Source organism: Gopherus evgoodei, chromosome 5 (genome assembly GCF_007399415.2).
Source record: "Gopherus evgoodei ecotype Sinaloan lineage chromosome 5, rGopEvg1_v1.p, whole genome shotgun sequence".
NCBI lineage: Eukaryota > Metazoa > Chordata > Testudines > Testudinidae > Gopherus > Gopherus evgoodei.
In genome coordinates, this window is record NC_044326.1 from 3,119,010 (window position 1) to 3,135,438 (window position 16,429).

At 47.7% G+C, this 16,429-nt stretch overlaps 1 protein-coding gene across 8 annotated transcripts in view; it reads left to right on the forward strand.

The window, feature by feature from the left end:
* Positions 1-16,429, forward strand: part of DYSF (dysferlin) — a 315,864-nt gene that overhangs the window by 236,674 nt on the left and 62,761 nt on the right. For 4 of the 8 annotated variants that reach the window (XM_030563895.1, XM_030563898.1, XM_030563894.1 and 1 more), the window contains 5 exons: positions 2,934-2,945; positions 4,571-4,669; positions 6,604-6,732; positions 12,879-13,034; positions 15,032-15,123. In XM_030563895.1, coding sequence (XP_030419755.1) covers positions 2,934-2,945; positions 4,571-4,669; positions 6,604-6,732; positions 12,879-13,034; positions 15,032-15,123 — 488 coding nt within the window. The remainder of the gene's footprint in view (positions 1-2,933; positions 2,946-4,570; positions 4,670-6,603; positions 6,733-12,878; positions 13,035-15,031; positions 15,124-16,429) is intronic. The other 4 variants (XM_030563902.1, XM_030563896.1, XM_030563899.1 and 1 more) reach the window with 1 other exon arrangement.

Genomic DNA, 16,429 nt, shown 5'->3' on the forward strand with positions numbered 1-16,429 from the left:
GGAAGTGGGTATTCACCCACGAAAGCTCATGCTCCAAAACGTCTGTTAGTCTATAAGGTGCCACAGGATTCTTTGCTGCATTTGAAATACAGATACATGGTCAATATTGCTAACTTCAGAGACAGAATGGATACAGGCATACAAATGGGATAATCCCATTCGGTAAACCATAACCTTTCCAATTATATCTTACATGAGCCATCTCGTGTAAAGTACATCTCAGTTATGTCATATCCATATCATAAGCGTATTTCCATAAAGAATATGGAGTGTAACATCACAACTCCCACCCTCCCGCCACACTTTTTACATTGCCTGAAGACGGATGAGCAGGATTTTCCTCCTCTTTAATTCTGCACCCTCACATCCATGCCACTGGTGTGTGCTGCTGCTGTACAGCACTCGTATTGCTTCATTTTCCTAAAGGATCCACCAACGTGATATGAGAATGGCTGGAATGACCCTGTAACAGAGTGCTGGCCCTTTAAGGACAAGCCCAGGTCCATCATAGGCCTGTAATGGCTGCAGCCTAGAATGGAGGTTGGGACAGCAAGGAATTCTGGGATAAGGGGGCAGGGCTGTAAAAAGGGACACTTCCCTTCATAGACACCTGGAGGGAACAGGTGCCAGACACCCTGTTACAGGCCCGAATACACTTGTGTTGTGTGCGGTACATAATCGGCCAGAAGGGAAACCGATGGGAACAGGTGACAGGCTGCTGCCCGTATTCTGGCTGCCCCTTCGCTGCTCCGATGGGAACTTTGGGAATCGTCTGGGATCAGGGGTCTGGTCCATGGGCCAGATTCATCACTGGTGTAACTCCAGGCCCTGTCCCAGCAATGGCTGTAACCTCCTGCCCGGCCATTTTTCTCTGCACAGGGGTAACCTGCTGCATGATGCTTGAGGGTGAGGGTTGCGTGCGATGCTGCTTTTAACAGTGAACGGGAGCTTTTTGGGTGGAGGGCTGGGATTTCACACAGAGCAGTTAAAGAACTGCCTGCCTGGATGATTCATTTAAAAGCAAGCCACAACTTCTCCTGGCCTGGCCCTACTGAGCCCTAACACAACTGAGTGTTGTCTCTTTAACGGTACTGTTTACTTATTAACAATGTAATTAAGTGTACTCATATAGGGAGGAGTGGAGTCTAATGGTTAGAGCAGGGAATTGCGCATCAAGGCTCCTGGGTTGTATTGCTAGCACTGCTACTGACTCCCTGTATGTTTCTGGACAAGTCCCTTAGCCTGTCTATCAAAGAGCCATCCAGCCAGCTCTAATAATGATACTGATCTAGCTCAGGGGAGGTTGTGAGGTTCAGCTCATTCACATCTGCAGAGTGAAACACATCCCTGTGTGAGGGCCTGCACAGAGACTACGTGCTCTTTTAAGCCCCTTTTAATTCTTATTTTGAGGGCTTAAGTAAGAGTTAAGGGCACATATGCCTTGGGCGGCTCTTTCCACAGGGCTGAATTTGAGCCTTGATCCAGGAAGGCATTTAAGTATAGACTTAAATCCCATAGACTTCAATACTGTGATTAAAATTAAGCACGTGCTTAAGCGCTTTGCTGAATCAAGACCTTAGTCTCAAACAGGCATAGAGATCCTGTGGTGCAAAGTGCCATGTATTTGTAAAACACTGTTATTGATTAATTCACATTCTAAGAATGTCTAATTTCTCTTAAACATAACCCTTAATTTTGCCTTACCACAGTACTCTCTTCTGATACGTCCCTTGGTAAAATAAAATGGATTGTTAGATTGTAAAGTGAGAAGGGACCGCTGTGAAAATCTAATCTGACTTCCTGCATAGCGCAGGCCAGGGGATTTCCCGGTATTAATTCCTATTTGAACTAGAGCAGATCTTTTGAATTAAAAGTTGCTAGGGATGGAGAATCCACCACCACCTTTGGTAAGTTGTTCCAGTGGTTAATTACACTCACTGTGAAAAATGTCCAGTCTGAATTTGTCCACTTCAACTTCCAGCCATCGGATCATGTTAGACTTTTGCCCGCTAGATTGAAGAGCCCATTATTAAATATCTGTTCCCCAGGTAGGTACTTATAGACAGGAATCAAATCACCTCATGGCCTTCCCATTGTTAAGCTAAAAAGATTGAGCTGACTAGATTAATGCATTGCTCTTCTTTCGTGCCTCTTATGCAGGGATCTCAGCACTTTCTAGACATTAACCAATTCCCCCGAACACCGCTGTGAGGTAGGTAAAGATTATCCCCATTTTACAGATCGGGGAGCCAAAATGGAGACACAGAGCAGTGCATTCCCCTGACAGCCGTGGGAGACGTGACTGCTCAGTATGTCTGAAAAATTAGGCCACTTAGGGCTTGATCTGATGCTTGCTGGTGTCAAGGGCAAAGCTACCATCCGAATCAGGGCCTTACTGCAGTGTCTGTCTATGGATCACGATGCCTGACTTGAGGTACCCAGCTGTGAAAAGTCGCAGCCCAAGTGACTTGCCCATGGCCATGTACCCAAGGACAGAGGCCCAGCACATGGTAAATGTCCCACTTATGTCTGCTGTCGGGTTCAGTGCGACTCCAGTAGCTCCTTGGCCTGGTGCTGGATCTCTGCCCAGGAGATGGATTCCACCCTCGCTGAGTCAGTAGCTGTGCTGGAAATAGAAACCCAGACTCCCAGTTCTGCCCTCTGATCAGTACACAGCCCGGCTTCCCAGATAAGACACTTAAAGTGCTTTTGGCTGTTACCTGATGATTAAATCAAATCCCCCTATCCAGTCACTTGCATATTGGGTCTGTTGCTTAACTGGCTTTTCCATTTGCAGGCAAAACGATTAATGTCCTTCGCTATTAACATTCCAGCTGCTTTCTCTGGCATTTTTCTTCTTCTTCTTCTTCTTTTGTAACATCAGTAGAAATCAGCAAAAATATCTAACCAAATGCTTTGTCTTGGGGCTGCAGAAGATACCATGGGTAAGTCGTCAGATTAGTTTAAGTGCTTTCTTTGTAACTTGGTACCTGTGGAATGTCATAATAAAGCCATGGTGGTTAGGATGTAGATTTTTAAACAATAAAACAAGGGGAGTGATGAAAGGCAAGATTTGAAAAAAAGAAGGCAGCAGAGGCCTCAGAGCTAATTTATGTAATATTGCTATTAAAAACAATGTCTATTCAAGACAGCAATTTAAAGCCTGCACCGTTGGCTTAAAATCTAAATCCAATAAACCTCTACTATGATTCCTCCATTAGGTCAGTGTGATGGAATTTTGTGGACTTCTAAAATAAGACATCATTAGTTTTCAGGAATGTTTCATGAATCACGGTCAAAGCCCCTTCATCTTTGCTTGCATAAATTTCAAAATTGTGCACTTATAATAAAATAATATATATTTTCAGAACCCGACAGCCGGCTTTCTCCTTGGAATAATATCCGCAGTCCTGAAAGCCCATTATCCCTCCCAGTTTACATAACAGATGAGGTGAAATCTCCTTACCGGCCTTGAGTCTCCTGCCATTCACTTTTAAAAGTCTTAAGCTTATGGGATTGGCGATTTCAGTTTCTTGTATAGATCTGCATAGTTGTTACGTTCTTCTAGAGAGCGGTGGAATTTCTTGGGATGAGTGTTTGTTTTAAGAGATATAGTCAGTGCTATGGTAGTGTATAGGAGGAGATTCAGGCATGGACCTTGGCCCCCTTGCGTTATACACTTTACAAATAGAACAAAGGGGCAGTTCCGGCCCCAGAAAGTTTGCAACCTAAGCTTAGAGTGAGGGGTAGGTTTTATTTATCAGATATCCCAGCACATATCCTCAGCATTCTGAGACACATGGCCCTGTTAGTCTGGGGGCAGGTATTATAACCCATCCTTCCTTCCACATGGAGCTCCCCAGTGGAGGGCCACCAACATTGGCAAAAAGCTGCCATCTGCAAACAAATTCTGATGGCTTCTTCTCCAGCACATCTTTGACCTATCCTGGGGTGAGATTCACCTCTATGCAGATTCACCACTTCAAATCCTGAATGCTTAAGTGTTGTCTGACAGCCTCTGTCTTAGCCACCACACTGGGGAGTGAACCAACAACCAGGGACCCTGAGAGCTAAAAGAAAGACTCTATACAGCTTGGTCTAAAGAACTAATTTTTGTAACATATCAAGTGCACACTACAGTTTTGCTGGTCAGGTGTGTGTAAAAACCACACCCTTTACCAACATAGCTACGGTGGCAAGGTGTAGACGCAGCGGTGCTGACAGAAGAGGTTTTTTGGCATAGCTAAAGTCATTTGGGGAGGTGGTGTTTCTATGCCAGCAGGAAAACTCCTTCTGTTGGCACATGCTGTGTCCTCACTAGGGGGCTCTGCTGGTGTAGCTATCCTGGTTGAGCTGTATGAGAAAGCCTGTGTAATGTAGACAGGGCCACAGGTTCACTGTTCTGTGGTTCTGGCCCAAAGGGGGATATGTAACACACACTGGGTGCATGGCTTTTGTGCTGGCTCTCTGCACAGGGGCGAATATTAACCGTAGCAATTACGTTAAATGGCGCAGTTTTCACTGGGTGGTTTCCCAAGGGAGATACTTTATTTTTCTCCTCCTCTTCCAGGAGGAAGAGTTCATCGACTGGTGGAGCAAGTTCTACGCTTCGACAGGGGAAAGAGAGAAATGTGGCAGCTACTTAGAAAAGGGCTTTGACACACTGAAGGTAACCTCATCTCCTTGTGGCTGATGCTCTGTAGCAGCTGGCTGACACTGATTGTCTATGGAGTGAGATTTATTTTAAAAGGGGAGCGCCAGTTGAGGGGTGTTTTTTCCAGACCTGATTCTGAAACCACTGGGAGTTTTGCTGTTGATTTCAACGGGAGCTGGGCTGGGTCCTTGGGACATCAGTGGCATGAATCCCATGTGTAAAGTTAAGCACATGAGTGGAGCTGGTTGTGGAGCCCTTCCAAAAAAACGCAAAACTTTTTTTGGACAAAAGTAGAGTTCTGAACATTTTGGCCAACAACCAAAATATTTCAATTCAGAAATGCTGCCAGAGTGCCTCGTGGAAGCTGTAGTTTCAGTGCCTGCTGCTCCCATTTGCCTCTATATACCTGGCTCCCTGGTAGGACTGCATCTCCCATAATGCTCAGTCTTTCCTCTTGGAGAAGGGTAGCAGTGCATCATTGGGGTCCTTGGTCATGGGAGATGTAGTCATCTTCCATAATGCACAGTCTCCCCTCTTGGAGAAGGGTGGCAGTGCATCTTGGGAGTCCTTGATCATGGGAGATGTACTCTGGCTGGGGAGCCCAGCCCATAGAAGAGAAGGGGGACAAGAGACAATTGAACTACAAGTCTCATGAAGCACTGAGGCACCCTTCCTTAACTGAAGTATTTCTCTTTAGGGGTATTCCCTTTTTTTTTTGGTGAAAAATCCGTTTCCTCCAGAAAACAAACATTGTTCAGAAAAATTTTGTTTGGTTGAAAACCCAGTTTTCTGTTGAAAAACAGTTTCAACAGCTGGAAATGTTTTGACCAGCTGTATGCACAAGTAGCTGTTTGCAGCATCGAGGCTTATGGGCTGGGTGTGGCGGAGAGCTACTAGTCTACAAGAGGGTGGGGTGACTACTCATTCATTCCCCAAATATTGGTCATTCTTGTGCCACCGGGAATGGCGGGCCTGCTGCCACCGGCGTGATCTCACATGCATGGCATCTGCTAGGTCACACCAGTGGGGGCGCAGTGGCATGCTTTCAAACTAACATACCCCATCTGATACTGGCGAAAACCATGTCTGCTTTTGTTTCAGCACTGGTCTGGGAACTAACCACCCAAAAAGAGGACTGTCTGGTTTATAACTGGACGAATGACCTGCCTAGGAGAGCATGTATTTCAAGGAGAGGAATTGTTAAGGCTGGTACAAGAGGGATGAATTAAGTCCTCAATCCCACAGTGATGAGTGTAGCATAACAACCCCCGTTGAATGTAAAACAGGGAAATCATCGCCTGGCTGCCAGGAACAGTGCGATCCATTGGGCTGTGGAAGACTCTCCATGGGGAAGCAGCAGGAGCCTTGTTGCTTGAGGATAGGTCTACACTGGAATTCATAACCCACGGCTGGCCTGTGCCAGCTGACTTAGGCTCACGGGGCTTGGGCTAAGGGGCTGTTCCATTGTTGTGTAAACATTCAGGCTTAGGCTGGATCCCAGGCTCTAGGCCCATGCTAGGGGGGAGGGCCCCAGAGCCTGGGCTGCAGCCCAAGCCCAAACGTCTTCACCTCAACTGGACAGCCCTATGAGCCTGAGTCAGCTGCCCTCATCCAGCTGCAGATATCTAACTGCAGTGAGGGCATACCCTGAGTCATTTAAAACCAAAGAGCTTGGAGAGTGACAATCCCACGCTGGCCTCAAGGAGCAGTCTAGGTTAGTGGTTTTCAACCTGTGGTCTGCGGACCCTTAGGGGTCTGCAGACAATCTCTAAAGGGTCCGTGAAAGGTTGTTGTTACCATAGTGATCTGAAAGGCCTTCTCCACCCCTGATCTCTAGAGCTCTGGGAGTAAGGAGATGCAGAGGCATCCATGGTATTCTGCAGATGGTGTGCACCCTGTGCTTTATGGGTGAAATTCATCCTTTTACTCAGAGGGGTTTTCCTCCTTAGGTCTACGAGACGGAGCTGGAGAATATGGAGGAATTTGAGAGGCTCTCCGACTTCTGCCACACCTTCAAGCTCTACCGCGGCAGAACGCAGGACATTAATGAAGATCCCTCGGTGGTGGGGGAATTCAAGGTCCAACCGCCGCTCTTTCTACCGAGAGGCACTTTACCTAGCAATAGTCAATTGGAAACTAGAAGCTAATCCCTCTAGCCCAGGGGTGGCCAGCTGGTGGCTCCGGAGCCACATGCGGCTCTTCAGAAGTTAATATGCGGCTCCTTGTACGGGCACCGACTCCAGGGCTGGAGCTACAGGCACCAAGTTCCCCATGGGCCGGGTGGGGATGGAGGTGCTCGCTACTCAGCCCCTGGATCTTCCACAAGCCCTGCCCCCTCTCCACCCCTTCCCACCCCCTCCCCCGAGCCTGCGTGTCCTCGCTGTGATGGATTGGATCACAGAAACCCCTTGGGAACTGCCAGCTGATGTGCCAAGACTACTTCGGCCCCTGCTTTCCCTGCAAGCTTGGTGCTCCAGCACCCTGTCTTGCTGAGCCAGACACGCCCGTCTGCTCCAACACAGACCCAGGGTCTGAACTACGTGGCCCAGAGCTGCAGACTTAACTGAAAGCGACTTAAAAAGTGTTCCTATCTTTAACACTCAGATGCCCAACTCCCAATGGGGTCCAAACCCCAAATAAATCCATTTTACCCTGTATAAAGCTTATACAGGATAAACTCATAAATTGTTTGCCCTCTGTAACACTGATAGAGAGAGATGCACAGCTGTTTGCTCCCCTATCCCCCCCACCCCTGGTATTCATACGTACTCTGGGTTAATTAATAAGTAAAAATGATTTTATTAAATACAGAAAGTAAAATTTAAGTGGTTCCAAGTAATAGCAGACAGAACAAAGTGAATTACCAAGCAAAATAAAATAAAACACGCAAGTCTACGTATAGTACAGTAGTAAAACTGAAGAGATGTTTCAATAAGTTTCTTCCACAGACTGGACACCTTCCTAGTCTGGGCCCAATCTTTTACTCTGGTACAACCCTTGTTCCAGCTCAGGTGGTAGCTAGGGGATTTCTCATGATGGCCCTGCCCTTTGTTCTGTTCCACCCACTTATATATCTTTTGCACAAGGCAGGAATCCTTTGTCCCCCTCTGGGTTCCCACCCCTCCTTCTCAATGGGAAAAACACCAGGTTAAAGATGGATTCCAGTTCAGGTGACATGATCACATGTCACTGTAAGACTCCATTACCCACTTGGTAGCACACAGGTATACAGGAAGACTTACAAGTAAAACAGAGCCGTCTACAGTCAATTGTCCTGGTTGATGGGAGCCAGCAAGATTCCAAACCACCATTAATTGCCCACACTTTGCATAACTACAATAGGACCTCAGAGTTATGTTTCATATTTCTAAAAGCAGCAAAGAATTCTGTGGCACCTTATAGACTAACAGACGTTTTGGAGCATGAGCTTTCGTGGGTGAATACCCACTTCCTCAGATGCATCTGAAGAAGTGGGTATTCACCCACGAAAGCTCATGCTCCAACGTCTGTTAGTCTATAAGATGCACAGGATTATTTGCTGCTTTTACAGATCCAGACTAACATGGCTACCCCTCTGATACTTTCATATTTCTAGTTTCAGATACAAGAGTGATACATTTATACAAATAGGATGACCACACTCAGTAGATTATAAGCTTTGTAATGATACATTACAAGAGATCTTTTGCATGAAGCATATTTTAGTTACATTATATTCACACTCATCAGCATACTTTCATAAAATCATATAGAGTGCAACATTACCCTCGCTCCTCCACCCTGCCCCTGAACCTCCTGCATGCCACAAAACAGCTGATTGGGAGGTGTGGGGAGGAAGGAGAAGCGCTGATCTGTGGGGCTGCCGGTGAACAGGAGGCGCTGGGAGCGGGTGGGCAGGGTAGGGGGGAGTTGATGGGGGGCTGCTGACATATTCCTCTGGCTCTTTGGCAATGGTAAATTCTGGCTCCATCTCAGGCTCAGGTTAGCCACCCTTGCTTTAGCGCCTACCATGAATATTTCTTTGTTATAAAGTAGTGAAGGATCTGCTGGACCCTGGGTCTGACAGAAGTTGGGAACGTTGCAGAGGGCAGAGCAGACAAGAGTTGGTGTGTAACCTGCTGGATGCAATGGGTGTGTCTACACTGCAAACACAGGGTGCGATTTCAGCTCGTGTAGACCTACCCCGGGTAGCTGTATATAGCTAGTGCAGGTCACAGAGCAGGGAGGCTGTGGCAGCTCGTTCAGCAAGGGCTAACCCCGTGAATAATTACCCAGAGTTCCAGGTGGGTTTGTAGAGTGGTTTCACTGCACACGTCTCAGCTCACTAGTTCAAAGCTAGCTGGGCTGTGATTGCTTGAGTTGCAATGACACCCTGTGATGACAATACAGAGAGGCTCGGCAGAATTTGATTTTTATTTTTTATCATTTCGGCAGCTATCAATGCTTATTTTGGTTTTTGTTTTTCCCAGATTTATTTGCTGAAATGTTCACAGTTGTGTGAAATTATGGTTTGGAAGCATTTGTTTTTATTTTTATCAATTTAAAGTTTCACAGTTGCAGGGAGGTAGGGAGGGCCAGACAACGAGGGTGTCAGAGAATTATTTAATGACAAGAGACAATGAGATGAAAGAAGTTTAAGGCTTTATAATTGTTAATCTCAACATTATATGTCATAGAATCACAGGGCTAGAAGGGACAGCAAGGGTCATCTAGTCGAACCCTCTGCCAAGATGCAGAATTTCTTGTGTCTAGACCATCCAAGACAGACAGCGCTGTCGTATGCAGTGTAGTTGTAGCTCTGTTGGTCCCAGAATATTAGAGAGACAAGGAGTGGGAGGAAATATCTTTTATTGGACCAACTTCTGGTGGTGAGTGACAAGCATTGGAGCCACACAGAGCTCTTCTTCAGGTCTGGGGAAAGTACTCCTAGCCTCACAGCTAAAGGCAAGCTGGGACAGATTGCTTAGCATAAGTACTTAGCACATATTGTAAGGGACCATTCAAAGCAGAATGGCCTGTTAGCACCTCTGCAGTCACAGGACAAAAAGAGGGGGGTTAGTGGGTTGTTCAATAAGCCAGAAATCCAGTGTTTCTGGTCAGTCCATGGGTTTTTGTGTCTAGCAGAGTAATGAATCGTTGGTGTTGATCACTAGCAGGGGAGATATGGCTGCAGGTTTTGTATCTTGTTCTAGCAAGGTTTGGTGCTGCTTTGAGATGGTGTGTCCTGGTCTGTGGGGAGCTTCTGCTGATGGGCTTGCAGAGGTTGGGGGGGTTGTTTGAAGGCCGGAAGAGGGGGTTCGGGAAAGATTTATTTCAGGGTGGGGTCCCCATCGAGTATGGGTTGTAGTTGTTTGATGATACCCTGTCTGGGTTCCAGTATGGGATGGTACCTGACAGCCAACTCAGAGTGGCACCTGACCCTGCTAGAACAACAGACATAAAACCTGCAGACATATCGTCACTGCTACAATGATCAACACCCCCCACAACACACCTTTCAAGATCCCTGCATCCTACACATGCTGTACCTCGTCCAGTGCATTAAATGCCCCAATAATCACCATCTGGGTGAACCAGACAATCACTGTGCTCTCAAATGAACTCTCACAGAAAAATGTTAAAAGACAAAAACAACCTATCGCCCGTGGGTGAACCCTTTTCACCAAGCGATCACTCTGTATCTGACCTCTCAGTCCTCATCCTCAAAGGAAACCTGCACAGCACTCTCAAAAGACAGCTGCCAAACACTAAGCTTTGGTCTACACTACAGAATTACTATGTCGCTCAGCTCAGGCGGGTGAATAATCCATACTCCTGAGCAACGTAGTTATACCGACCTAAGCGCTGGTGTAGACTTCTCCCACCAACATAGCTACTGCCTCTCGCGGAGGTGGAGTCATTAAGCTGATGGGAGGGCTCTCTCCTGTTGGCTTAGAGTGTCTTCACTAGAAGTGCTACAGCTGCACTGGTGCAGCAGCACATGATGCCAATTTCTCGCCCTTAAAATCACAGACGGAACAGAGACACTGGATTTCTGATTTATTACAACAATCTGTAACCCACTAACCCCCCTCGTTTCATCCTATGAGGGCAGAGGTGTTAACGGGCCACTCTACCTTGACTGATCCCTGGCAATATGTGCTAACTAATTATGCTAAACAATCCGTGCCACCTTGCATTTTGCTGTGATGCTGGATGTACCTTTCCCAGACCTGAAGAAGAGCTCCTTAGGTGCGTCTACACAGCAAAGAAAAACCTGTGGTTAGCCTGTGCCAGCTGACTCGAGCTCACGGTGCTCAGGCTCGGGCTGTTTCACTGCCTTGTAGACTTCCAGCTTGGGCTGGAGCCTGAGCTCTGGGACCTTCGCACTTTGCAAGGTCGTAGAGCCCAGGCTCCACCCCGAGCCCAGACATCGACACAGCAATGAAACAGCCCCGCAGCCCGAGTCCCGTGAGCTTGAGCACGGGATGCTAGTCGTTGTGGAGACACACCCTGTGGGTCTCAAAAGCCTATCTGTCTCACCAACAGAAGTTGGGTCAATAAAAACCTGACCCACCTTGTCTCTCTGACATCATATGTCAAAATTGTAGCCTTAAATCAACTCTCATGAGTTCTCAAGCAGCATTTTTCTTACTTGGCCTGTCGATAAGTTTAGATTATTATTGATGGAAATATTTTTTGTTGGTTTCTGTGCATACAGTGAAATCGATGTTCCCCGGCATTTACAGATAAAAATCGAACCCTTCCACATCTATGTGTAGACAAACCCCAAGTCATCTCTAGAGCCCATCTTATCGATAAGATCTTAAAGTCCTGATGCAGTGGCCTATTTATTTATTTATTTGTATTGCAGTAGCACCTAGAAGCCCTGGTCTGCTCCACCCCATTGTGCTAGGAGCTGTACAAACATAGAACAAACAGACAATCCCTGCCCCAAAGTGCTTACAATCTAAGTAAGAAGAAGTTGCACTTAACACCAATGTAGTGTTGCTGGCAGAGTGCAGCTGCTGTGTTTCACTCAAAGGGGGCAGCATTTCAGTGGTGGGCAAGTGGTTCTCCACAGTGCATCTGGGAGAGAGAATGTGCAACGTATGCTGCCACCAGAGCACTTTGAGATCCTGCCGAATGAAAGGTCTTGTAGAAACAGAATGTATTGGTGCTTATTAGGATGAATTATTTACTATTAGCACCCCTGTGGAGAACTGGTCATAAAAGTGTACTAACAAATGCCCCAGGCGATGGCCACATTCTGCACTTCAGAACCCAGTCAGGCTTAGACATAATCCAGGTGGAAAATCACATCTGGAGTCAGCATTGCCTGTGGCTGACTGGGTCAAAACAATGGAGCATCTTTCTTCCCTGGGGTGGGGAGAGCATGTGTGTGAGAGAACTGCCAGGTGTCTATGCAAGTGCTCATAGCCAGTCCCTTCAGGGCACTCGTTCCGCCGGCCTCTCTTTGGATGGATCTGTAGCACATGATGCTTTGTGCATGTAAAGCAGCTTTTCATCTGAGGATCTCGGCTCCTTAAAAACATTAAGAGCTCAATTCTCATTTGTACTAATGGTCCTTTGCACCATTCTGGGGACAAATGGCAGTAGAGTAAATGAGAATGAAGGCCTAAGTAATTCTGCCCCAGACGACCCCTTCATAGTAATTAACAGCATATAGGGGATGTTTACACTGCAATTGGACACCTGCGACTGGCTGTGGGCTAAGGGGCTGTTTAACTGTGGTGTAGCCTTTCAGGTCCGGGCTGGCATCTGGGCTCTAGGACCCTGCTAAGGGGGCGGACCCCCCGTGCGAGCCCGGGCCAGGCATGGGTCAGCCGTGAGTGTCTAACTGCAGCGTAGACTTACCCATAGGCATCACTTTACCAATCTACTGCTGACTCGCAGCCCCCTCTGGGTTGAAACACAGCAGCTGTTCAACAGCTTTAGGACAGGAAGTGAAGGATTGCTCTTCTATTCCATGTGGCGCTTTGTCCCCCTCTGGTGGTGTGTGGGACACAGAGAGAGGTTGCGGAGCCTGCTGGGCAGTGGAAGGGTACGTTGAAAGATTCTGAGGTTCCATCCTTCCTGCTGACGACTTGCCTGGGGATGTGGTGTTACACAAGCAGCACTGCACTGATTTACCCTGAGTTCAGTCACACAGTTGCCAGCTATTAGCATTTGTAGTGTAACACGCCCACATGTGCACACATGTGAATGCTCAATGTCTTTTCAGGGCTCATTCAAAATGTACCCCCTCCCGGATGACCCAAGAGTGCCGGTCCCACCACGCCAGTTCCATCAGCTCCCAGCCAAAGGACCCCAGGAGTGTCTCATCAGGATCTACATCATCCGTGCCTTCGACTTGCAACCCAAGGACTCCAATGGAAAGGTATCCTTCAGGGGAGCATCTGGGAGACGTGCCAATGGGGCTGAGGGCAGAAATGGTGGGATGGAATTCCCTGGCCTGTGTCAGGAGTGGCAGAAGCGCCCTAAAAGTGGGGGGGCCACAGGTGCCCGAACTATGGTCCTGCTCTCGCACCACCCCTTCTCTTCAAGGCCCCATCCTCGCATCACCCCTTCCCCCTGAGGCCCCACCCTTGTTCCACCCCTTGCCCCCGAGACCCTACCTTCACACTGCCCCTTCTCCCAAGACCCCGCTCTTGTGCTGCCTCATCTCCCCAAGACCCCGACCCGCTAGCTTCTCTCTGCCCCCTCCCCCTGTCCCTCACACTTCTGGCCTTGGCGTCTAGGGAAAAACGAACACCAACTTGTTTCTTCAAAGAGCCTTTTCCATGGTTCTGAAGCCCAGGGCCCAAGTTCTCCTGCATTGTTGTTGGGCTTCTCAGTAGGGCAGGTGGCAATATCCGAATTCATTTCTGCCCAAAATTTCAAAGGAAGCAAAAATTTCCTTCAAAAAATTTTTTTTGTTTTTTTGAGAAATTTTCAGAAACAATTTTTTTCCCGACCATTTAAAATGAAAAGAAAACTGTTTTTGGTCGAAATGAAAAAAAATCTGTTTTGTTTCCATTTTTAAAAAACAACAAAAACCGTTTTCTGAAACTCCCTTGTCACCCTGGAAACGATTAAAAAATGGAGAGGAGGAGAGAGAGGAAAATCCAAAAATGAAAAACAATTTTTTTTTTAGTTTTCAAGAACTGACACGAAACGAAAACTCTCCTTTCCATATAGGAGCTTTCCTTTAAAGAATGGCAGTGAAATCAGAAGCGTATTGGGTTGGAAAACCATTTTCTGTGGGAAAAAAAAAAAAGGTTAAGCCATCTCCCCTTCCCAGCATGCTTTGATTCTTCCTGCTTGATGCAGCCAGGAGAAAAGGGGCCGCTTCTTACTCAGTGCCCGTGCTCCTTGTGTATCTTCGAGTTATGTCTGCTGACTTAGCCAATCAAGGGCTGTTCCATCCCTCCCTTCTAAAAAAAACCTGTGGGACAGTGAAACTCCCCTGAGGATCTCAGCATGGGTTCTTCCCCATCACCCTGGGGTCCCTGGCTAATATCCCCTAGGCCGTTTGCTGAACTGAGACAAAATAAAGGATGTTTCCCTCGAAGTGTGGGGGTCATGCATAGGTGGAACCCACACACCTCCTGAGTGTGGTGTTCTGTCCCATCTAGGAACACTGAGACCTCTTAGAGGTTAATGAGTCTGCTACAGCCCTAGCTAAGGGTCATGTGGCTTTGAGCTCTTGCATTTAGCTCCTGAGGTCCCATGCTCAATCCTGCCCATTGAGGACCGAGGTCTGTCGGTGTTACATAGGCACTGACTTTTATTTTTCCCCAGGGGTGCTCCACCTCTGCTCTGCCTCGAGGCCTCATCTCACTCCACCACCTTCCCAGAGGCCCCACCCTTGCTCCATCTCTTCCTGCCCCTGCTCCAACCCTCCCCTGAGGACCCAGCCGCTCACTGCTCTCCGCCTTCCCCCAAGTTCCTCCCCCAGCTGCCAAACAGCTGATTGACAGCCCTGCCGATCAGCTGTGGCTGGTGGGTGCTGATCACCCACTATTTTTTTTCCATGGGTGCTTGAGCCCCAGAGCACCCACAGAGTCGATGCCTATGGGGTCATGAGATCTTCAAGGCAACTCTGTTAATCCCCTTCCAGGCTGCGCCCTTGATTGCTCATCCCGACTGCCTGTCCGTGCACATACAAGGCCTGGAACAGGAGTCGCAGCTGGATCAGCCAGCACTAGCACCTGTGGGAATTTGTTATGAACAGCAAAGGGACAGATTCTGCCCCCACTTGCTGACGTGGAGTGTTACTCAAGGGCCTGTCCATGGAATAAGGGGTTGAGCCACATGACTAAGGGTTGTTGTTGTTGACGATGAGTCTGTAGCAGTCCCTCCTCATGTGTTCTTTTTTTCCTCCTGTCTTTGCAGTGTGACCCCTATGTGAAGATTTCGGTGGGAAAGAAATCCATAAATGACCAGGACAATTACATCCCATGCACGCTGGAGCCTGTCTTTGGAAAGTACGTTTCTCTTTTGCGTCAATTCCAGATGGGGATGGTGGCACTTGCCTCCCAAGGCAGGATCGCAAGCAGAGGGAAAGAGCAGGAAAGGGAGAGGAAGGCAAAGGCTGGTGTCAGAGATCCTGGATGGTCTTGTGGCTAAGGCAGTGCTTTGGGACTTGCAAGGTTTTAGTTCAGTTCCAGATTCTGTGTGATCCTGGGCGAGTCATTTACTCTCTGTTCCTTATCTGTGAAATAGGGGTAATAATGTTACATAGGAACGGCCGTACTGAGTCAGACCAGTGGTCCATCTAGCCCAGCATCCTAGCTTCCGACTATGGCTGGTGCCAGGTGCTTCCAAGAGAATAAACCGAACAGGGCAGTTACTGAGTGATCCATTCCCTGTCATCTAGTCCCAGCGTCCGGCAGTCAGAAGTTTAAGCAGCATAGTTCTGCATCCCTGACCATCTTGTGCAATAGCCATTGATAAACCCATCCTCCTTGAACTTATCTCATTCATTTTTGAACCCAGTTATATGTTTAGCCTTTAAAACATCCCCTGGCAACTGAGTCCACAGGTTGGCTGTGTGTTGTGTGAAGGATTGTTTTAAACCTGCTGTCTATAAATTTCATCAGGTCACCCCTGGTTTGTGTGTTATGTGAAGGGGTAGATAGCACTTCCTTGTTCACTTTCTCCACACCTTTCATGATGTTGTAGACCTCCGTCACTTCTCTGCATTGTCTCATTAGGGTTACGAGGTCTTCAGTTCATGGGCCATCCCTTTACAACGTGTTTGTGTGGCTGACCTGCTCTCAGTTAGGGCTCTAGATGCTACCATGATACATGTAATAATAACGAGCTTGGCAGTCCACAGCAAGCGCCTCAAGCCGAGGGTATAGTCTCTTTTGCCAGGCTTGGCTTCCAGCCAAAGGCCAGTCTAGACAGAGTTCTGAACCTACCACCCCATCGCTAAGACGAGACGGAAAACCCAGGTCGCGGCTGCTCCTGGCTATTAAAGCTCCCATTTCACAAGAGTAACCCTGGGATCCTGGCTGTTTTCCAGCTTGGCCAATTACGATTTGCTGACCTGAATTCCTCCTGCCGCTTTAATTGGAGATACAATTGCTCACTTACCTCCTCAAAGCTGCTGCATGGTGGTGGGGGTGCTGTTAAAAGGGCATCACATTCCACCTCGGAGGCAGCCAAGTTTCAGCAGCAGGTGAAGTGTCTCCCAGACCCAATGGGCCAGATCCTGGTCATTGGTGTAAACTAGGACTGACTCCACGTGGAAGTCAGTGAAGATCAGCAAAATAAGCAGAGTATGAG